Source organism: Hemitrygon akajei, chromosome 15 (genome assembly GCF_048418815.1).
Source record: "Hemitrygon akajei chromosome 15, sHemAka1.3, whole genome shotgun sequence".
In the NCBI taxonomy this organism is placed as follows: Eukaryota; Metazoa; Chordata; class Chondrichthyes; order Myliobatiformes; family Dasyatidae; genus Hemitrygon; species Hemitrygon akajei.
Genome location: NC_133138.1, coordinates 75,770,383 through 75,793,599, shown reverse-complemented (window position 1 = coordinate 75,793,599; position 23,217 = coordinate 75,770,383). Strand labels below are relative to the sequence as shown.

The following is a 23,217-nucleotide window of genomic DNA, read 5'->3' as shown; positions in this document are numbered from 1 at the left end:
TAATGAGAGGCTAGCTAAGAGATGTAGATTATAATGGTGTGTTAATGAGAGGTAGCTAAGAGATGTAGATTAGAACATGATTAAGTCAATGGGTAGAAACAATAGTGGCGAATGTACTTGTGATACGCAACTGTAGACCGATTGGATATGCTAATACAACTAAACCAGGAGATTGCTATAAAAAATGCTATGTACAAGGATCGGTGGGCAATCAGCGACTAGCTCAATGACTGTCTCAGCTTTCATTTGCAAATTAAAGTTTAACCCTTCTTGAAGAATCTTCTGCGTCTCCTGGTCGTTTGTGGGGCACGAGAAACCACGACACTAGCAGGTATAAGAAAGACAGATGAATGCATGACTAAACAGCTGGTGCAGCAGGGAGGGCTTCAGGATTTGGGATCTTTGGGAACATCACATTAAAGTTATTCAGAACATTGCTAAAGCTGCATTTGGAGCACTGTATACAATTTTAGTCATCATACATTTAATTGAATATAGAATTTAAACCGAGAGCAATATCATTAATATCATTTGTGTCTTTTGTTCCTGAGGGAGGCAGCAGATGCTACCAATATCTTATGGAAGGATCACTCATAATGTTTCCCTTGTGGAACTATCGCAACCTCGCCTGTTACTCAGCAACTGAGGAATAATCATTTTTACTGTACCTGATTCACATGCCTCGGCCCCATACAATGCCCAAATCTAGTATCAAATTTTTCAACGGCAGCATCATTAAAATCTCTAGGAGACTGGTTGTCAAGTAACATCCGATTCTCCTTCTGTTTCTTAATAGAAAGAGTAAGAAAGCATATTAGAATAGATATAATTATGTTCCAATTTCTGTTTTGCCTGTTTTAAAAACTGTTCAGGTTCTTTCACGTGCATATTCAGTAGAGGGCACTCTTCTGTAGTTTTAGTTGCACTATTCCAAAATCAATCGTGGCCCTGTTCCAAGCAACTTCCATGCAACAGATACTGACTGATATGCAGTGGGAAAACAGCAGAGGTGTTGCATGTTCTGGCAATCGTGCTATTGTACATTTGTGAAAATAAAATTGACAAAATATTTAAAAGGTCAAGGTTCAGGATTTGAGGCTAATATGGTTTGATTAGCACATACGATGTATTTGAATTAAGGTTTTTCATACTCTACAGTAATTGTGTTTTGGTGTTACCAAAATGTGATCAAATGCAATTGCAAAGAAAGCATGACAGCGCTCTACTTCCTTAGGAGTCTGCGGAGATTCAACATGACATCAAAAACTTTGACAAGCTTCTACAGATGTGTAGTGCAGAGTGTATTGACTGGCTGCATCATGGCCTGGTATGAGAACACCAATACCTTTGAACAGAAAATCGTACAAAAAGTAGTGGATTCTGCCCTGTACAAAACGTGTAAAGCCCTCCCAACCACTGAGCATATCCACAAGAAATGCTGTCGTAGGAGAGCAGCATCCATCCTCAGAGATCCCACCACCAGCTCATGCTCTTTTCTCGCTGCAGCCATCAGTAGAAGGTACAAGAGCCTCAGGACTTACACTACCAGGTTCAAGAACAGTTACTACCCCCTCAACCATCAGGAGGGGTTAACTGCAGGTAATGCTGTCTTAGGAAAACCACATCAAAATCCTCACCACCCAGGCCATGCTCAGTTTCTGCTGCTGCCATCAGGTAGAAGGCACAAGAGCCTCAGGACTCACACCACAAGGTTCAAGAACAGGTCCATGGTGCAGAGGGAGAGGAGGGGAGCAGTAGTGATAGGGGACTCAACAGACAGCAGATTTTGTGGACGTGTACGGGACACCCAGATAGTATGTTGCCTCCCAGGTGCCAGGGTCAGGACGTCTCGGATCTCATCCACAACGTTTTGGAGAGGAAGGAAGAGCAGCCAGACTTTTTGGTACATTTTGGTACCAATGACATAGGAAGGAAAAGCAAAGAGGTCCTGAAGAGAGAATTTAGAGAGCTAGGCAGAAAGCTGAGAAGCAGGACCTCCCGGGTAGTAATTTCTGGATTGATGCTTGTGCCACGTGCCAGTGAGGGTAGCAACAGGATTAGGGCTTCAAGTTCTTCAACCATTGGGATCTCTCCTGGGGAGGTATGATCTGTTCAAAAGTGAAAGGTTTCACCTGAACCTGAGGGGGACCAATATTCTTGCGGACAGGTTTTTTAGAGCTGTTGGGTAGGCTATAAACTAATTTGGCAAGGGGATGAGAACTGGAGTGAAGGGAATCAGGATAGGACAGATGGTAAAATAAATCAAAGACAACATGCAGTCAGACTGTCAGGAAAGGCAGGCAGATGATAGGACAAAAGTGTAGCCAGCAGGGTGAGTATCAGTGCATTGGGGATGCAGATTAAGAAAGGTAGCAGATACAGCACTGTTATATCTCAATGCACAGAGTATAAGAAATAAGGTGGATGATCTTGCTGCACTATTACAGATTGTCAGGTGTGATGCTGTGGGCATCACTGAATTGTGGCTGGAGGAGGGTTGCAGTTGAGAGCTAAATGTTCAAGGTTACATGTCGGAGGGAATAGAAGGTAGGCAGAGAAAGTGTTGTGGCTCTGCTGGTAGAGAATGGCATTAAATTATTAGAAAGATGTGACATAGAATCAGAAGATGTTAAGTCCTTGTGGTTGATTTAAGAAACTGCAAGGGTAAAAGGACCCTGATGGCAGTTATATACAGGCCTCCCAACAGTAGCTGGGATGTAGATCACAGATTACAACAGGAAATAGAAAAGGTCCGTCAAAAGGACAATGTTATGATAGGCATAGGAGATTTCGACATACAGGTTGATTGAGAAAATCAGGTTGGAAATGGATCTCGAGAGTGGGTTTGTTGAATGCCTATGAGATAGTATTTTAGAGCAGTTTGTCATTGAGTCTACTGGGGAATCAGCTATACTGGATTGGGTGTTATGTAATGAACCAGACGTGATTAGGGTGCTTAAGGTAAAATAACCCTTGGGAAGGCAGCAGAAAGGAAATTATAGACCAGTTAGCCTGACCTTAGTGGTTGGGAAGATGCTGGAGTCAATTGCTAAGGATGAGGTTATAACGTATTTGGAGACATAGGACAAGATAGAATAAAGTCAGCATGGTATCCTTCAGGGAAAATCTTGCCTGACAAACCTGTTAGAATTCTTTGAGGAGATTATATGTAGGATAGATAAAGGGGATGCAGTGGATGTTGCATATCTGGACTTTCAGAAGGCCTTTGACAAGGTGCCACACATGAGGCTGATTACCAAGTTAAGAGCCCGTGGTATTAAAGGAAGGTTATTGGCGTGTTAGAACATTGGCCAACTGGTAGGAGGCAGCGAGTGGGAATAAAAGGATTCTTTTCTGGTGGCTGCCAGTGAGTAGTGGTGTTCCACAGGGGTCGTTGTTGGGACACCTTTTTATGCTGTATATCAATGATTTAGATGATGGAACAGATGTCTTTGTCACCAAATTTGCAGATGACACAAAGATTGGAGGAGGGGCAGGGAGCGTTGAGGAAACAAGAAGACTGCAGAAGGACTTAGACAGATTAAGAGGATGGGCAAGAGAGTGGCAAATGAAATAGAATATTGGAAAATGCACAGTCATGCACTTTGTTAGAAATAAATGTGTAGACTGTTTTCTAAACAAGGAGAAAATCGAAAACTCTGAGATGCAAAGAGGCTTGGGAGTCCTTGTGCATGACAACCTAAAGGTTATTTTGCAGGCAGAGTCAGTGGTGAGGAATGCAAATGCAATATTAGCATTCATTTCAAGAGGTCAAGTATATAAGAGCAGGGATGTGGTGCTGAGGCTTTATAAGGCATTGGTGAGGCCTCACCTTGAGTGTTGTGAACAGTTTTGGGCTCCTCATCTAACGTGCTGGCATTGGAGAGGGTTCAGAGGAGGTTCACAAAGACGGTTTCTGGAATGAAAGGGTATCATACAAAGATAGCTCTAGGTCTGTACTCGCTTGAACTCAGAAGGATGAGAAGGGATCTCATTGAAACCTTTTGAATGTTGAAAGGCCAAGATAGAGTAGATGTGGAAAGGATGCTTTCCATGGTGGGGGAGTCTACCACAAGAGGGCAAAGCCTCAGGATAGAGGGCCATCCATTTAAAACAGAGATGTGGAGGAATTTCTTTAGTCTTTAGAATTTGTGGAATTTATTACCACAGGCAGCTGTGAAGGTGAGGTCATTGGGTGTATTTAAGGCAGAGTTTGATAGGTTCTTGATTGGCCATGGCATCAAACGTTACAGGGAGAAGGCCAGGGAATGGGGCTACGGAGGGGAAGAAAAGGATAAGCCATAACTGAATGGCGGAGCAGAGTCGATGGGCCAAATGGCCTAATTCTGCTCCTATGTTTTATGGTCTTTTATTTACTACCCCTCAACTATTAGGCTCTTAAGAAAAGGGGAAAACTACACTCACTTGCCCTTCTATTGAGATGATCCCAAAACCAATTATCTCACTTTAAGGACTCTTCATCTTGTTGATTCTGTTCTTGTTATTTATTGCTATTTATTTATATTTGCATTTACACAGTTCATTGTCTTCTGCACTCTGGTTGATCTTTCATTGATCCTGTTATAGTTACTATTCTAAAGATTTGCTGAATATGCCCGCAGGAAAATGAATATCAGGATTGTATGTGGTGATATATACGTACGCTCATAAACTTTACTTTGAATTTTAAACTTTGGTTGCAACACTTCCCTGTTTGCAATATCATTGGATAGATTCTATAGAAATTTCTACTCTTTTGTGTCTTCTAATCAGCAGTTTTACACATTGAACAGTTGTATTAACATGCAGCATCCAAGTATGTACGTACACTCTGCTTATGGATAATTTTCCAGGAGCAGATGTGAGACTAGATTTATTCTGGTGAATGTTCAAAACATTATTTCTGATGTTAACTCTCCAACATCTCCTCAGATGAAATAGTGAATGGGACCATATGATCTTGTATTGTTTGGTCATAATGACACACGCTTTTTAGGCTATTTCTGATGACTTGTAGATAGATATCTAAATGCCTAGTTTTCAACAATAGAGTACATTCTATTCAATCTTTCATTTCCAACAATACAGTGATAACCATGTAGAACTACAGTAAAATATTAAATCCAGTTGAATTGTTTTATAAAGCCCAAAAAATGAGTAAGAAAATAAGCTAGCATCTACTACCTTCAAAGATATTGGCTGCTGTGTATCCATTTCCACAACAGCTTGACTTTCAATTCCTTTTGTTGCACGCTTGGCTTCATACTGCGTATCCTCTAATTCAGCTTCACCATCATCTGATTCATACTTTTCCATCAGATCTTCCAATTCTGAGTCACTCTCCAAAAACGGAATAGGAATTTCCTCTTGAACCTTCTCTGATTTCCTTTCTACATCATTCTTCAGTTCTGTGTCCTTTATGTCCTTGGAAATATAGCGATTGTAGTTTTCCCATTCTGCACTCTCTATAGTATCATCAGTTCCCCATTCTCTCATCTCAGATCCTTCTCTATCCCCCTTCTTAGTGCCACTTCCCCACTCCCTTCTCTCACTGTTGCCTCCCCATTCATCCCTTTCACTAGTGCTTACCCACTCCCTTTTATCACTGTTGTTCCCCCATTCAACCCTCTCAACCCCACTTCTCCACTCACCCCTCTCACTGCCTAAACCCCACTCCCTTGTCTCACTACTGACGCTCCACTCCTCTCTCTCTCTGCTGACTTCCCATGCCCCATTCTCACTGCCAACTCCCCATGCCCCCCTCTCATTGCTAACTCCCCATGCCCCCCTCTCATTGCTAACTCCCCATGCCCCCCTCTCACTGCTAACTCCCCATGCACCTTCTACTCTCTCACTAACCCCCCACATGGCTCTCTCATTGCTGCCTCTGTGAACTCTACTGTCACTCTCAGTACTGGCTCTCCATTCCCAAATCTCACCACTGTTGTCCCAGTCTCCTTTTTCACTACTGCTTTTCCATTCATCTCTCTCAACATTACCTCTTTGCTGTGCTCTTTCATGGCTAGTTCTGCACTCTCTCTCACAACCCTCCCACCACTCACTTCTTGCAATATCATCCCTCCACATCACTCCTACAGGATCACCACCCTGTAATCTATTCGTGTGGCTTTGATGCTCCATTATTTCATAACTTTCAGGGTCTCTTTGCTGCATTATCTCATCGGTCCTTGTGCTTTTCCAATCTGTTGCTTCACTGCTTTCATCGGAGCTGTGGGACTCTTTCCTCTCACTACTTTCAGAGCTCTTCCTCTCGCTTTCAGACATCAGATGCTTCTTCAAATTATCAGGTTTATCCTTCAAGATAGGGCCAAGGTAACATTCTTTTGTACTGAAAGTGAAAACAAAACTTTTGCTCCCAAAATAGCACCATGGTTTTTAGATTTTTATTGCCTATCCAAAGAAACACTTTTATAATCATTTCCCAAATACACTCAATTAGTCAGTGCAACTTTGCATCTGACTCAAGAGAGAATAAAAGATTTTCTTTCACAATTGTTTGCTCCATCTTTCCCAGGAGCATAAAAGAATGAGGGGAGATTTGATAGAGGTATATGAAATTATGATGGGTATAGATAGAGTGAATGCAAACAGGCTTTTTCCACTGAGGCTAGGGGAGAAAAAAACCAGAGAACATGGGTTAAGGGTGAAGGGGGAAAAGTTTAAAGGGAACATTACGGTGGGGGGGGGGGGGCTTTTTCACACAGAGAGTGGTGGCAGTGTGGAATGAGCTGCCAGATGAAGTGGTAAACATGGGCTCACTTTTAACATTTAAGAAAAACCTGGACAGGTACATGGATGAGAGGTGCAAGGAGGGATATGGTCCAGGTGCAGATCAGTGGGACTAGGGAGAAAAATGGTTCGGCACAGCCAAGAAGGGCTGAAGGGCCTATTTCTGTGCTGTAATGTTCTATAGTTCTATGGAGAACTTACAGGCTAAGCCATGCAAACTGTGACTGACATTTCCATAGCGTGCAGCCATTAAGCTGCTCCGAAACAAGTAAACTGCAGAATTATACAGACTCTCTAAGTCCTGCAATTACTGAGTGATAGAAGCCATTCAGTGGAGGCCATTCTTGCTGGACTTTTCCAGCATTTCACTCAGGAATCAGTTTTTCCGATCCTGCACCAAGATTAGCAACGCTATTCATTTCGAGGGGAATTCTCAGTTTTGAGTGGCAAAGTTATGTGTTTCTCTTTAGTTCAATATTTTTATTGCTATTTATCAGCAAAATTCTTATTAATGAGCTTTATCTTTTTCAACTTATTAGAAGTGATGTAAATAATTTGAACATAACATTAAGTTGTTTTTAAATCAAGAAGCATTTAAAAACTAAAGCAAGCCACGTGGGCTTTGAATCAAGAGAAATCTTCGCCTTAACTTTGCCTCACATCAGCTAGTTCTGGCCAGGACCACAGTGTTGAGACCTTGTTGTGTCTAACCTCACAGCTCTCAGATACAGAAGCCAGAATCATGACCATGTGCGAGCTAGTGAGATCCATAGACAGGACTGAATTGAACATGATCCATTATTTTTGATGTAACATAATTTTTGGTATTTAAGAGTACACACTGTCCTTCACTAATTCTCTCAAGTCATGTTTCATCCTACGTACAATGTGTATGAGCAGGCTATTCAGGTAATAACCATTCCACATTAGGATCTGGATTACAGCTAATGGTTAAGATTAATGGTTAGGCTTGGATTACCTGCATGTAATGCTTAATCAGGCAAAGGAAGGAAGTGAAAAATTTGCAGTACTGGACACCTTACTGAAAAAATAACTAACTTCGTATTTATATTAGTTCAATGGCAATTACCTTCATTTCTTTTAGTTATGTCCCAGCAAATGCATAATGTAAGTCTGAATAAATACAGAACTACTATATTTACCTCATATCTGCCTGGTTTACTTTATTCAACAGTTCTTCAATCTTTGCAGATGGTTTCTGGAAAAAAAGACGTTAGCCGTGGTTTATGATATCATAGAAAAATTTTGAAATCCACCCCTTTTTCATCTTATAGTTATACATCTCCAAGGCAAAACTGGCTGGGTGCTAAGAGGACAAGGGTTGTGGTGGAAGGGTACTTTCCAATCGCAGTCTGTGCCCAGTGATGTGCTGCAGAGATTGGTGCTGGAACCTTTACTGTTAATGATGTATATTAACAATTTTAATGTATGATCAGTAAATCCATGGATGATACAAAGGTTTGTGGTGTTGTGAATGGTGAGGAAGGTTATCTAAGACTACAGCAGGAGATAAATCTGATATATATTAAAAAATCAGGTGGAACATTGACAGCTGGAATATAATCCCAGCAAGTACGAGGTCACGCTTTTTAGGAAGTCACGTAGGGGTAGGATATATACAGTAAATGACAAGGTGCTAAGGGAAGTTAATGAACAGAAGGATCTTGGGGCTCAATCCAAAGTTCACTGTAGTGCAATACAGACAGGTAGGGTAGTTAAGAAGGCCTTCATAGTTTGGAACAAAGAATATAAAAGTTGGGATGCAACTTTACAAGCACTGGCTAGATCTCAGGTAGAATGTTGTATGTAGTTCTGGCTGCCATGCTATTTAGACAGGCTATTGAGTAGGTAAGGCATGGAACGATACAGACCCATTGAGGGTGAAAGGGATTACTGTAGTTGGCGTAAAGATTAGCATGAATGGGGTGGGCCAGAAAGCCTGTTTCTCTTTTTTTATATTAATTTTTTAAGAGAATTACATAAAATTAATAGAGTAATGAAAATTAATATCAGCCCTCCCCCTCCCCTTAACCCTTCCCCCCTTAATATCCCTATCTAAAAAAAGAAAGAAAAAAGAACAAAAAAGAGAAAGAAAGAAAGAAAGAAAGAAAGAAAGAAAGAAGAAAGAAAGATTGCCTGGATATCGGAAGATCCCCACATGCTCCATGGAGTTCAAAATAGCTTTAGTATATATCTTTATTTATTTCTTTTCCCCAAATAGCTAATAATTTTATCTTCGATAGACCTATATATTTAATCCTATCTTTTGTAAATAAGGGTGCCAAATTTTCAAAAATATATCATATTCATTTCTTAAATTATAAGTAATTTTTTCAAGTGGAATGCAGCTAAATATTTCATTATTCCAATGGTCCATAGTTAAGTATGAATCTGATTTCCAAGTAACTGCAATAGCTTTTTTGGCTACTGCCAATGCAATTTTTATAAATTTTTTCTGATATTTATTCAATTTAGGTTTCGGTATTATCCCTTCAATATCACCAATTAAAAATAATATTGGGCTATGTGGAAGTTGTATTCCAATAATTTGTTCCAGTAAAAGTCTTGAATTTATACAAAAAGGTTGAATTTTAAAACAAGACCAAGTAGAGTGTAAAAAAGTACCAATTTCTTGATTACATCGAAAACACTGGTCAGATAAATTTGGGTTTAATCTATTTATTTTTTGTGGTGTAATATATAATTGATGTAAAAAATTGTATTGTACTAATCTAAGTCGGACATTTATTGTATTTGTCATACTGTCAAGGCATAGTCTTGACCAACTTGTTTCATCAATTTTAATATTCAAATCAGTTTCCCATTTTTGTCTTGACATGAATTCCTTGTTTAATTGTCTGTTTTTGAATCAAATTATACATACAAGAAGTAAATTTTTTAATTTTTCCTTTTTAAATTAAAATTTCTATTTCATTAGGCTTCGGCATTAACATTTTTTGACCCAGTTTATCTCTTAAATAAGCCCTTAATTGAAAGTAATAGAAAAGAGTGTTGTTTGATATTTTATATTTATTCTGTAGTTGATCAAACGACATCAATATACCTCCTTCAAAACAGTCACCTATATATCTAATCCTTTTTGAAACCAGTTATATAAAAGTTGGTTATCCATTGTAAAAGGAATGAATCTATTTTGAATTAGGGTTCTCTTTGCTAATAAAGATTTCTCTATCTCATCATCAACATTTATCTTATTCCATAAATCAATCAAATGTTTTAATACAAGAGATTCTTTCTTTTCCCATATCCATTTGGATTCCCATTTATATATAAAATCTTCTGGTATATTTTCTCCTATCTTATCTAACTCTATTCTAATCCATGCCGGTTTATCTTCATCAAAAAAGGATGCAATAAATCTAAGTTGATTGCTTTATAATAATTCTTAAAATTTGGGAGTTGTGACCCTCCTAGGTCAAATTTACATGTCAATTTTTCCAACGATATTCTTGACATCTTACCTTTCCAAAGAAACTTCCTGCCACATTTATTCAACTCTTGAAAAAACTTCTGCAGCAGTTGTATTGGTAATGTTTGGAATAAATATTGTAATCTAGGAAATATATTCATTTTTACAGCATTAACTCTACCTATTAATGTTATTGGTAACATCATCCATTTATCAAGATCCTCTTGAATTTTTTTCAATAATGGCAAATAATTTAGTTTATATAAATTCTTTATATTGTTATCGACTCTTATACCTAAATATTTTATACCATTTATCGGCCATCTAAATTGAGTTACTAATCCACATTGACTATAATCTACTTTAGTAAGGGGTAAAATTTCACTTTTATCCCAGTTTACTTTATACCCTGATATTTTCCCATATTCTTCCAATCTAAAAGATAGTTTATGCAATGAATGCAATGGGTTTGTTAGATAAATCAGAACATCATCAGCAAATAAATTAATCTTATATTCCTCCTGGTTAACTCTGAAGCCCGTAATATCTGAATCGGTTCTAATTAATTCAGCTAATGGTTCTATCGCCAATACAAATAGGGCAGGTGATAATGGACAGCCTTGTCTAGTTGACCTTGTTAACTGGAATGATGTTGAAATTTGACCATTTGACACTACTTTAGCTTTGGGACTAGTATTTAAGGTTTTAATCCAGTTTATAAAAGATTTTCCTAACCTTTATTTTTCTAATACCTTAAATAAAAAGTCCCATTCCAATCTATCAAATGCTTTTTCTGCATCCAAAGCAACTGCCACACTCATTTCCTCCTTTTGTGCCAAATGAATTATGCTAAGTATCCGAGTTACATTATCCGCCGATTGTCTATTTTTAATAAAGCCTGTTTGATCCATATGTATTAATTTTGGTAAATATTTAGATAATCTATTAGATAAAATTTTTGCTATTATTTTATAATCCGTATTCAACAAAGAGATAGGCCTATATGATGTTGGTTTTAAAGGATCTCTATCTTTTTTTGGCAATACTATTAAGATCGCTGTCAAAAAAGATTGTGGAAGTTTATGTGTTCTTTCTGCTTGATATATTAACTCCATGAAGGGAGAGATTAATAAATCTTTAAATTTTTTATAAAATTCAGGCGGAAAACCGTCTTCTCCTGGAGATTTATTACTCTGGAGTGATCCTAGAGCTTCTTCAACCTCTTTTAATGTAAAGGGCATATCTAATCCTTTCTGTTCTTCCGAATTTAATTTTGAAAGAGTTATTTGTGATAAAAAAAAATTCTATCTCAGCAACCTCATTTTGTGATTCCGATTGATATAATTCGGAATAAAATTTTTTAAAGGTTTCATTAATTTCTAAAGGTTTATAAGTAATTTTATTTGCACTTGTTCTAATTGCATTTATTGTTTTGGAAGCCTGTTCTGTTTTCAACTGCCAAGCAAGAATCTTGTGTGATCTTTCACCTAATTCATAATATCTCTGTTTAGTTCTCATAATTGCTTTTTCTGTTCGGTATGTCTAGGGCGTATTATATTGTAACTTCTTATTGACAAGTTGTCTTCATTTTTCTTCTGTCATATATCTTTGAGACTCTTTTTCTAATTTTGTAATCTCTTTTTCTAATTGATCTATTTCTACCATATATTCCTTCGTAATTTTAGAAGTATAACTTATTATCTGGCCCCTCAAATAGGTTTTCATCGCTTCTCATAATATAAATTTATCTTCAACTGAATCAGAGTTTGTATCCAAAAAAAATTGGATCTGTTTTTCCATTAAATCACAAAAATCTTGACGTTTTAATAAAATTGAATTAAATCTCCATTTGTAAATCAATTCCTCTTTATCCATCATTATCATTGTCATTATCAAGGGGGAATGATCTGACAGTATTCTCGCTTTATATTCCACACTTTTCACTCTAACCTGAATATTCATTGATAATAGGAAAAAATCAATCCTTGAATAAGTTTTATGTCTATTTGAATAAAATGAATAATCTCTTTCTCTTGGATTAATTCTTCTCCATATATCAATCAAATTTAAGTCTTTCATCAATGATAAAGTTAGCTTTATTACTTTTGATTTTGTAACAACCTTAGTTGACCTATCTAGAACTGGGTCTAGACAAAAGTTAAAGTCTCCACCTACTAATATTTTATCATGTGCGTCCGCCAAATTCAAAAAAGCTTCTTGTATGAATTTTGCATCATTTTCATTTGGTGCATAAATATTCATAAGAGTCCATAATTCCAAAAAGATTTGACAATGTATAATCACATATCTCCCCACAGAATCAATTAGTACATTTTGTATTTTAATTGGTAAGGTTTTACAAACCAAAATTGCAACTCCCCTCGCCTTTGAATTAAATGAAGCTGCAATAACACTTCCAACCCAATCTCTCTTTAACTTCTGATGTTCTATCTCTGTTAAATGTGTTTCCTGCAAAAAAGCTATATCTCCTTTCATTTTCTTAATATATGTTAAAACTCTTTTTCTTTTCACAGGTCCATTAAGCCCATTAACATTAAAACTTAAAAAATTGAGTAAATTAGTCATTTCATAATACCTTGGGGAATCTCTTTAAAATTCTCCATGTTGCTATGTGTCTCCCCCCCAATCATCCAGGCAAAAAAAGAAAAATAGAAGAACAATAGATAGTAAAGAAAAAGATAACAAAATGCCCCCCTACTAATGTTGTGAATGAATAGAAACACAACATTACCCCCCTCCGTTTTACAGGTCATGATTACACACGTGAATCCTGCAGATCAGAAGCTCCTCCAGCTCCCCGTAACAAAAAAAAGATATATATGTGAAGAAAAAAAATTAATATCTCTACTCCCAATTAATATTCCTCAATTTTTTTTTATCTTTCTCCACTTCTATCATATACTTAAAGTATATTTGTATAGTCTTCTACCCTTAAATATACATCAAATCCGATCCCTATCTCAGTCTTCATCCTTAATCCATTTCACTTCCATAATTCTTTACCGCGTCTCGCGAATATTAGGAAGTTCTTGTACAAACTCCTCAGCTTTCCAATGATCAGTAAAAAATCTTCTTTCTTCGTCATCCAAAAAGATTATCAGTGTTGCCGGGTAGCTCAGTATAAATTTATAACCCTTTTCCCGTAAGATTTTTTTCACTGGGTTAAATTCCTTCCTCCTCTTCAAAAGGTCGTAACTTATATCAGGATAGAAAAGAACTCTTTTCTTTTCTATCATCAATGGCCCATTTCTCTTTCTGGCATCTTGAGCAGCTGCCTTCAAGATCTTTTCTTTATCTTGATATCTTAAGCATTTTATCAAGATTAATCATGGATTTTGATCTTGTTGGGGCTTTGGTCTTAAAGCTCTATAAGCCCTTTCAATTTCAATTAACTGACTTCCCTCTTCCATTTCCAAGATTTCCGGGATCCATTTTTGAAAGAATTTTATTGGATCTTCTCCCTCTATACCTTCTTTAAGACCAACATTCTTAATATTGTTTCATCTGCTAAAATTTTCAAGCACATCTACTTTTTCCAACAATCGTTTTCTTTCTGATGTCCAGGCAAGGATAGTATCTTCCATCTTGTCCACTCTTTCGGTGGTGTCTCCCGTTTTTTCTTCCAACTTTTTAACTTTCTTATCCGTTTTCTTTTGTTTTTCCACCACCTTATCAAGTGTAATCTTCATATTTTTAATATCTGTTTTTATTACTTTTAATGCTTTTAATTCATGCATTATTTGTATCAGGGCTTTTCTTATGTCTCCAGAAAGTCTTCCACCTTTAATTTCTTCCTGTTCTTCTTCTCCTTCATCTGTGTTTTCCAGAGAGTCTGATTCTACTTCCGGTTCACTTTCACTTTCAGTTGCAGCTGGAACTTGTAGTTTTGTTTGCATCTGTTTGCACATACCCGTTTCTTCACGCATGTGCAGTTCCTGCTGTTTCTTCGTAGAGACCGCTGATGCTGCCTCAGTTTCCTGTTCTGCATCGTCGGAGGCGACATGTACTTTGCCGGGAAGAGATTCAACTTGAGTACGAGATTCCATCATAATGGTCGGGCCTCTTTCTTTGCCAACTCGCGCTTCAAAGTAGTAGATCTCTTCTGTTTCTGTTTAGGAGACATATCTAAAGATAGTCTTGAGTTGTTTATAAGTAGTTTTTAGAAAGTATTTATTAACTCTTCTTCACTTAAACTTTATTTTACTAGTTTTTATGGGAGAGCTGGATTTCCACATCTCAATCCTACGTCATCACGTGACGCCCCCCCCCCACCAAGGCCTGTTTCTCTATTGACTCAGTGAGGAGTATTTTCCAATATCTTGTCTCTTTCAATTAACAAAATGCAATGAAAATATAATATTAGAACATTCAGAAAATTAGATAGGTACACATCTTTAAAAGCGGTTGAATTTGAGAAGAGGATATATCTACTGTCAGTAATCTACCGTAGAACAAAGGTTTCTTCTTGAAGTGTTCAACTATGTTATTGCAGGCCATCTCTGAATCCATTTTCAAGAAAGCCTTAAATTTATAGCAACAAAACAATCACAAGTGAACGGCAAATATTTATCACAAACAGCAAGACATTAAAAGGTATGTTTTATATCAAACTCCTAATTTTACCGAGTATACTTTTCACACCACATAGCTAAATGTTAGGAACAATGATCCAATACTACTGGAAGCTTAATCAACTTTACAATAGGGTAGCGCCATACACATTACATCATCGAGCATGCCCAGTATTTTGTGAGCTGCTATCGTGCAAGCTGGGTTTAGCAAGGTTAGTATCTTTTATTATCTGGTCCACAGGAGGATTCATGTTCCTCTAATGTCAAAAACAAACTCCTGGTTTTCTACACAATTGACACTAAGCTAACTGATAACTCCCACTAGAGGAGAGGCTGCAAACTAATCTACAATTTTAGTCAATGAACTAGAGGCTAGAACTTTTATTATCCTCTTTGTATGATGGATAGCATCCAGTACAACAATATAAACAGTGAAAAAGTGATCAACAGCTTGTGAAGCTGAAGGTGGGAATTAAGAAAAGGTCATTCAAATGAGCTACAACAAGCACACAGTGGAAAGAGCATGGAGATAGGACAAATAAAGTAGCAAATAAAGAGAAAGTAATAGGATCTTCTGACACAGTAATTCAAGCCACAATAAGTTTAGAATCATTTGGAGATAGTGTACTGCATGGAAGGTACCACTAGACTGCACCACTTATACTGAAGACCAAACTAGTCATGCTTATCTGCCCTTTCACCATATCTTGGCAATCCTTTTACCTTTCAAGAATTTACCCTTTTTTTTGTTTGAAGGCTCCTAATGAAACGATATCCTTTATCCCATATTCTCAAGTAATGCACTTTCATCCCTTTATTTCATTACAATTCTTTTGCAATTGCCTAAAATTGATTTTATTTCATTAAAAACTCTTCAACTACTAAAACATTGTTTTCTTCTATCCAAACAGTTCTCGTACATTTTCCCTTAGATTTTGTTGTTCTAAGACTGACAACCTCATCTGACCTCCATTGGTCAATAATCTAATTTGACACTTACATAACGTCAAGTCACACAATACAGTCAGAATTCTTTCTTTGAACTAGTTTAAAAATATAAAAAGTCTATTATATTACCTTTTCCCCAACTTTTAGGTATTTGAGTACTTTTCCAAAAGTAGAACCAAGTCTCACAGTATCAAAATCTGAAAAACCGGATGAAGGCAGGTTGCCAAGTACCACAATTCTACTATGTGGGTTTCTCTAGAGCAGACAACGTAAAAATACAGTGGGAGAGCTGGGTTATTTTAAATACTGAATCCTACATTGATGCAATACTACATAACATGAATGTTACAATCACTGGCCAGTACTTCATATGAAGTACTTCCTAAAGGAAGTAAGGGCATAGAGCGAGGAAGGTGAGGTTGGACAAGTAATTTATGCTCGGAAAGAGGAAAAAGGAAGCTCTGAGTACAAGAACCTACAATACACAAGCATCTACTTCACTGGTTAAATCGAAACCATAATGAGCAACAATTCTAGCTCATCCTTGTTCACTAACAAGAAATAAACAATACAGAAAAGATAGAGCACCCATTATTTGCATTTAGATTCGCTCCACTTGAATATGTAACATCATCGGATAGAGAACTGATTAATTCAAAGGTGGCACAATGGAGCAGCATGTGGGGGGGGGGGGGTTGATGATGGTGTTACTGCTCTTTCTTGTTGCCATTTGGGGTGATTCGGTTTTTTTTGTGCGGGGGGGGGTGTTGATGTTTTTCTTTGAACGACTACCATGGTTTTATTTGTTTCATGACTGTCAGGAGAAGATGAAGGTCAGAGTTGTATAATGCATACTTCCTTTGATAATAAATGAACCTTTGACTAACAGCTCTGGGGGACTGGATTCCGTCCCAACTTTACATGCCTTCTGTTTACCTCTTTAATTCCATTGGTTTTCCCTGAATGATCCGGTTTCCTCTCAAATCCCTAAGATATGCTAGTGAGTTGACTGACTACTGTAAATTATCACTTAGTGGAGGCTAATTGCGAAAAAATATATAAGTGGAGTTGATCAGCATGTGTAAGAGAGAATGAGTTGCAAATGTACAGGGGCTGAGGCAGAGAGGAAATAGGAGAAGAAGATGCCATTAAGCTGAAAAGAGTGTGGAGATTTGTGAGCTGTTGGAACTGAAAAGGGGCTGAGCAGGTTGCAACTTTATTCATATAGATAGACAGATAGATAGATAGATACTTTATTCATTCCCATGGGGAAATTCAACATTTTTTCCAATGTCCCATACACTTATTGTAGCAAAACTAATTACATACAATACTTAACTCAGTAAAAATATGATATGCATCTAAAATCACCCTCTCAAAAAGCATTAATAATAGCTTTTAAAAAGTTCTTAAGTAGTTTACTTAAATACATTGAGTCCTAACCCTGGCACTTTAACATATCTTACTCCTTGCAGTTGAATTGTAAAGCCAAATGGCATTGGGGAGTATTGATCTCTTCATCCTGTCTGAGGAGCATTGCATCGATAGCAACCTGTCGCTGAAACTGCTTCTCTGTCTCTGGATGGTGCTATGTAGAGGATGTATAAGGAGTGATCTCATAGAGGTGTATACAATTATGAGCGGTTTAGACAGGGTGAACACACACAGTTTTTTTCCCAATGTTAAGGAATCAAAAACTAGAGGTTTTTGGTTTAAGGTGAGCCAGGAGAGATTTAATAGGAACTTGAAAGGTATTTTTTTCACCTGGAGCATGTCAGTATATGGAATGAGCTATCAAAGGGAGTGGTTTGTGTAAGTACATTAACAACATTTAAAAGGCATTTGAATAGGTAGAGTACATGAGTAGAAAAGGTTTAGAGGGATATGGACCAAAGCAGGCAAATAGAACTAGATTAGGTTGGAATTTTGGTCGCAGGGACCAGCTGGGATCAAAGGACCTGTTTAGCTGTTGTATACCTCCATGACTATTAGGGTTCCTGCCCTAATTCTCCTTCTGTGGTGATATAAGCGCAGAAGAAAATCAAGTCAATCAGTTAAAACAAGGGCAATGTGGAAGACGGGAGGTGTTACCAGAATTGTCAGATTCAGTAACATTTAAACTGCTTTTTAAATGAGATGAGCAGCTTTCAAGGGTACACTAATCAAAAATAAAATGGAATTTCACAATTAGCTAGCAAATGTCTTTAGCCCATTTCTTCATATTTTCCACTCTATCATATTAAATTCAATGCTCTAGTTGAACAGTTCAATATTGTATATCTACAGAATTAAATGAACACTGACCAGGTTTTCTCGCCTGCTTTGCACAGGAATATCTAAAAATAAATTACAGAAACATATCAATGAAGCTTACTTTCAAAGCAATATTTACAGAAATTCTTTCAGAGTCTTCGAACATATTTATGGCAAGTCAAAATTAGTTTTCCCTTCCCTACTATTTTCATGCCTTGTTACACAATGGACTGTAACAGGTGCTTACTTTTTGTAGCATATCAGATTAAGTGCAAGAACGCGACAAGTGAGCATGCAGCTGATCGAGATGGAACACTTTTTACTTTGTACATTAACAGGTGATTGCATTACAAATTAAGTTTGAAGGTTCAAAAAATATCCACAGAAATACAAAAATCTGTAATTTCCAACAATGTATGAAATTTGGAGGGGTAACAGATGAGTAAATCTTTCAGGCCATTAAGAGAAAATAACAGGGTAAATACAAATGTCAAAGACAGAACATAAGTATCATTAATGTTTAATTTATGTTTTTTTGTGGATGCTGCTTATCTGATGCTATGCACCTGTGATGCTGCTACAAGTAATGTTTTCCTTGCACCTGCGCATACAATCACTTAAGCATATGACAATAAATTCAACTTTGACTTTGTATACTTGGATTTTAGTAAGGAATTCAACAAGGTCCCACACTGTTGGTTCATCCAGAAAATTAGGACAATGGGATCCACAAAGATGACTGATTGGATCCAAAATTGCCTTATGTAATTCTGTGCCTCATGGTATTACGCAGGGATCTATACTAGATCTATAGTACAAAGAGGTAGCTCTCTGTATTATAGAGAATGGCTGAGTTAGTGTGCAGTTGACACATAGATTGGTGGTGCCATTGATTGCATAGAAGATTGCTAAAGGATATAGCAGAATATAGATCAATAGCAGACATGAGTGGAGAGGTGGCAGATGGAGTTTAATCCGGGCACGTGTGGGGTATAATAATTTGGGAGATCAGTATAAAGGGTAAGTACACAGTTAATGGCAGGATCTCTAGTGGTTTTGATGAACAGAGGGATCTTGGGAGTCCAGATAGATTGCTCCCTATAAGAGGGCACACAGGCTGTTAGGGTTGTAAAGAAGGCAAATGGCATCCTTGCCTTCATTAGTTGAGGCATTGAGGTTTGAGAGCCAGGAAGTTATATTATAGAGATATAAATGTCTGGTTAGGCCTCACTTAAGTTACCATGTTCAATTCTAGTTGCTTCATTACAGGAAGAATGTGGGTGCGGAAGAGGTTTACCAGGATGCTGCTTGGCTTGAAGGACATATGCTATGAGGTGAGGTTGGACAAGCTGGGGCTGTTTTTTCTAAAGCAAAAGGCTGCAGGGAGACCTGTCAGAAGCTTATTAAATTATATGAGGTATAAATAATGTAGACAGCCAGTGTCCTTTTCCCAAGACTGAAATATCTAGTACTAGAGGGTATGTATTTAAGAGAGGGGGAAAGTACAAAGGATATGTGTGAGGCGAGTATTTTTTTTTACATGGCAAGTGGTGGAGCCTGGAATATATTCCCAGATGTAGTGGTACTGGTGGATGGCATAAGAATGTTTAAGAGACTCTTAGATAGACACACGAATACGCAGAGAAAGGAGAGATATAGTCAATAAGTGGGGAGAGGATTTGTTAATTAAGAGTCATTTATTCAATCATTCCAGCACAATATTTTTTTAAATATTATTTATTTATTGAATTTTAGAAATTACAAAGAATAAATGTGATAATAAAATAGTAACCCTCCCCCCTCCCCCTAACCCTCCCCCCCCCCTTAACCCTTATCTAAAGGAAAAGGAAAAAGAAGAAAGAAAAGAGAAGAAAGATTGCCTGGATATCGGAGGATCCCCACATGCTCCATGGAGTTCAAAATAATTTTGATATTTATTTTCACTTTCCCCAATTACTATAATTTTATCTTCAAAGGACCTATGTATCTAATCCTATCTTTTGTAAGTATGGTGACCAAATTTTCAAAAATATCATATCCATTTCTTAAATTATACGTAATTTTTTCCAAGTGGAATACAACTATGTATTTCATTATTCCAACGATCCATAGTTAAATTTAAATCAGATTTCCAAGTAACTGCAATAACTTTTTTGGCTACTGCCAAAGCAATTTTTATAAATTTTTTCTGATACTTATTCAATTTAAATTTCGTTATTGTCCCTTCAATGTCTCCTAATAAAAATAATAATGGACTATGTGGAAGTTGTACTCCAATAATTTGTTCCAATAAAAGTCTTAAATTAATCCAAAATGGTTGAATTTTAGAACAAAACCAAGTAGAATGTAAAAAAGTACCAATTTCTTGTTTACATCGAAAACATTAGTCAGACATATTTGAATTTAATCTATTTATTTTCTGTGGTGTTATATATAATTGATGTAAAAAATTATATTGTATTAATCTAAGTCGAACATTTATTGTATTTCTCATACTATCAGAACATAATCTTGACCAATTTTTTCCATCAATTTTAACATTCAGATCAGATTCCCATTTTTGTCTTGATTTATGAATTCCTAATTTAATTGTCTGCTTTTGAATCAAATTATACATGCAAGATGTAAATTTTTTAATTTTTCCTTTCTGAATTAATATTTCTATTTCACTAGGTTTTGGCATCAACATTGTTTGTCCCAGCTTTTCTCGTAAACAAGCTTTTAATTGAAAATAACAGAAAAGAGTGTTATTTGATATTTTATATTTATTTTTTAATTGATCAAACAACATCAATATACCTCCTTCAAAACAGTCACCTATATATTTAATCCCCTTTTGAAACCAATTATGTAAAAGTTTATTATCCATTGTAAAAGGAATAAGCCTATTTTGAATTAAAGTCCTTTTTGCTAATAAAGATTTCTTTATCTCATCGTCCATATTTACCTTATTCCATAAATCAATCAAATGTCTTAATATAGGAGATTCTTTTTTTTCCCGTATCCATTTGGATTCCCATTTATATATAAAATCTTCTGGTATATTTTCTCCTATCTTATCTAATTCTATTCTAATCCATGCCGGTTTTTCTTCATCAAAAAAAGACACAATAAATCTAAGTTGATTTGCTTTATAATAATTCTTAAAGTTTGGAAGTTGTAACCCTCCTAAATCAAATTTACATGTCAATTTTCCCAATGATATTCTTGACATCTTTCCTTTCCAAAGAAATTTCCTTACATATTTATTCAGTTCTTGAAAAAACTTCTGAGGTAATTGTATTGGTAAAGTTTGAAATAAATATTGCAATCTAGGAAATATATTCATTTTTACAACATTAACTCTACCTATTAATGTTATTGGTAACATCATCCATTTATCAAGATCCTCTTTTATTTTTTTAATAATGGCAAATAATTTTGTTTATATAAATTTTTTACATCATTATTAACTCTAATACCTAAATATTTTATCCCATTTATTGACCATCGAAATTGAGTTGCTAATCGACATTGATTATAATTTCCATTGGTAAGGGGTAAAATTTCACTTTTATCCCAATTTACTTTATAATCTGATACTTCCCCATATTCTTCCAATCTAAAAGATAATCTTTGCAAAGATTGCAATGGGTTTGTTAAGTAAATCAAAACATCATCAGCAAATAAGTTAATCTTATATTCTTCTTGATTAACTCTAAAGCCCCCAATATCTGAATCTGTTCTAATTAATTCAGCTAATGGTTCTATTGCCAATACAAATAAAGCAGGTGATAATGGGCAGCCTTGTCTAGTTGACCTCGTTAAACAAAATGGTGTTGAAATCTGACCATTTGTAACTACTTTAGCTTGAGGATTAATATTTAAAATTTTAATCCATTGTATAAAAGATTTTCCTAATTCATATTTTTCCAATACCTTAAATAAAAAATCCCATTCCAATCTATCAAATGCTTTTTCTGCATCCAAAGCAACTGCCACACTCATTTCCTCTCTTTTTTGTGCCAAATGAATTACGGTATACTAATTAACCGGGTTATATTATCCATTGATTGTCTATTTTTAATAAAACCTGTTTGGTCCATATGTATTAATTTTGGTAAATATTTAGATATTCTATTAGATAGAATTTTTGCTATTATTTTATAATCTGTATTCAACAAAGAAATAGGCCTATATGATGCTGGTTTTAAAGGATCTCTATCTTTTTTTGGCAGTACAGTTATGATCGCTGTTAAAAAAGATTGTGGGAGTTTATGCATTCTTTCCACTTGATATATTAATTCCATAAAAGGAGGAATTAATAAATCTTTAAATTTTTTATAAAATTCAGGAGGAAAACCATCTTCTCCTGGGGATTTATTACTCTGAAGTGATCCTAAAGCTTCTTCAACCTCTTTTAATGTAAAGGGCATATCTACGGTAATCCTTTCTGTTCTTCAAAATTTAATTTTGGAAGGGTTATTTGTGATAAAAATTTATCTATCTCAGCAATCTTATTTTTTGATTCTGTTTGATATAGTTCAGTGTAAATTTTTTTTTTAAGTTTCATTAATTTCTAAAGGCTTATAAGTAACCTTATTTACACTTGTTCTAATTGCATTTATTGTTTTAGAAACCTGTTCTGTTTTCAACTGCCAAGCAAGAATTTTATGTGATCTTTCACCTAATTCATAATATTTCTGTTTAGTTCTCATAATTACTTTTTCTGTACGATATGTCTGGAGTGTATTATATTGTAGTTTTTTGTTAACAAGTTGTCTTCGTTTTTCTTCTGTCATGTGTCTTTGAGATTCTTTTTCTAACTTTATAATATCTTTTTCCAACTGATCTATTTCTGCTGCGTATTCCTTCTTGATTTTAGATGTATAACTTATAATCTGACCCCTTAAATATGCTTTCATCGCTTCCCATAATACAATTTTATCCTCTACTGAATGTAAATTTATATCCAAAAAAAATTGAATTTGTTTTTTCATAAAATCACAAAAATCTTGATGTTTTAATAGAATTGAATTAAATCTCCATCTATAAATCGATTCCTCCTTATCCATCATTATCATTGTCATTATCAAGGGAGAATGATCTGACAGTATTCTTGCTTTATATTCCACACTTTTCACTCTATCTTGAATATTTTTTGATAGTAAAAAAAAATCAATCCTTGAGTAAGTTTTATGTCTATTTGAATAAAATGAATAATCTCTCTCTCTTGGATTCATT

General features: G+C 35.9%; 2 protein-coding genes across 2 annotated transcripts in view; both read right to left on the bottom strand.

The window, feature by feature from the left end:
• Positions 1-5,611, bottom strand: part of LOC140739474 (uncharacterized) — a 40,687-nt gene extending 35,076 nt beyond the window's left edge. The window contains exons 1-2 of the mRNA XM_073067810.1: positions 5,185-5,611; positions 669-788 (exon numbers count right to left, since the gene is read on the bottom strand). Coding sequence (XP_072923911.1) covers positions 669-788; positions 5,185-5,496 — 432 coding nt within the window. The 5' untranslated portion in view covers positions 5,497-5,611. The remainder of the gene's footprint in view (positions 1-668; positions 789-5,184) is intronic.
• LOC140739083 (matrin-3-like) overlaps positions 5,586-23,217 on the bottom strand; it is a 43,567-nt gene continuing 25,935 nt past the window's right edge. Inside the window, exons 7-12 of the mRNA XM_073067029.1 lie at positions 18,046-18,077; positions 15,871-15,996; positions 14,617-14,743; positions 7,914-7,971; positions 5,823-6,349; positions 5,586-5,605 (exon numbers count right to left, since the gene is read on the bottom strand). Coding sequence (XP_072923130.1) covers positions 5,586-5,605; positions 5,823-6,349; positions 7,914-7,971; positions 14,617-14,743; positions 15,871-15,996; positions 18,046-18,077 — 890 coding nt within the window. The remainder of the gene's footprint in view (positions 5,606-5,822; positions 6,350-7,913; positions 7,972-14,616; positions 14,744-15,870; positions 15,997-18,045; positions 18,078-23,217) is intronic.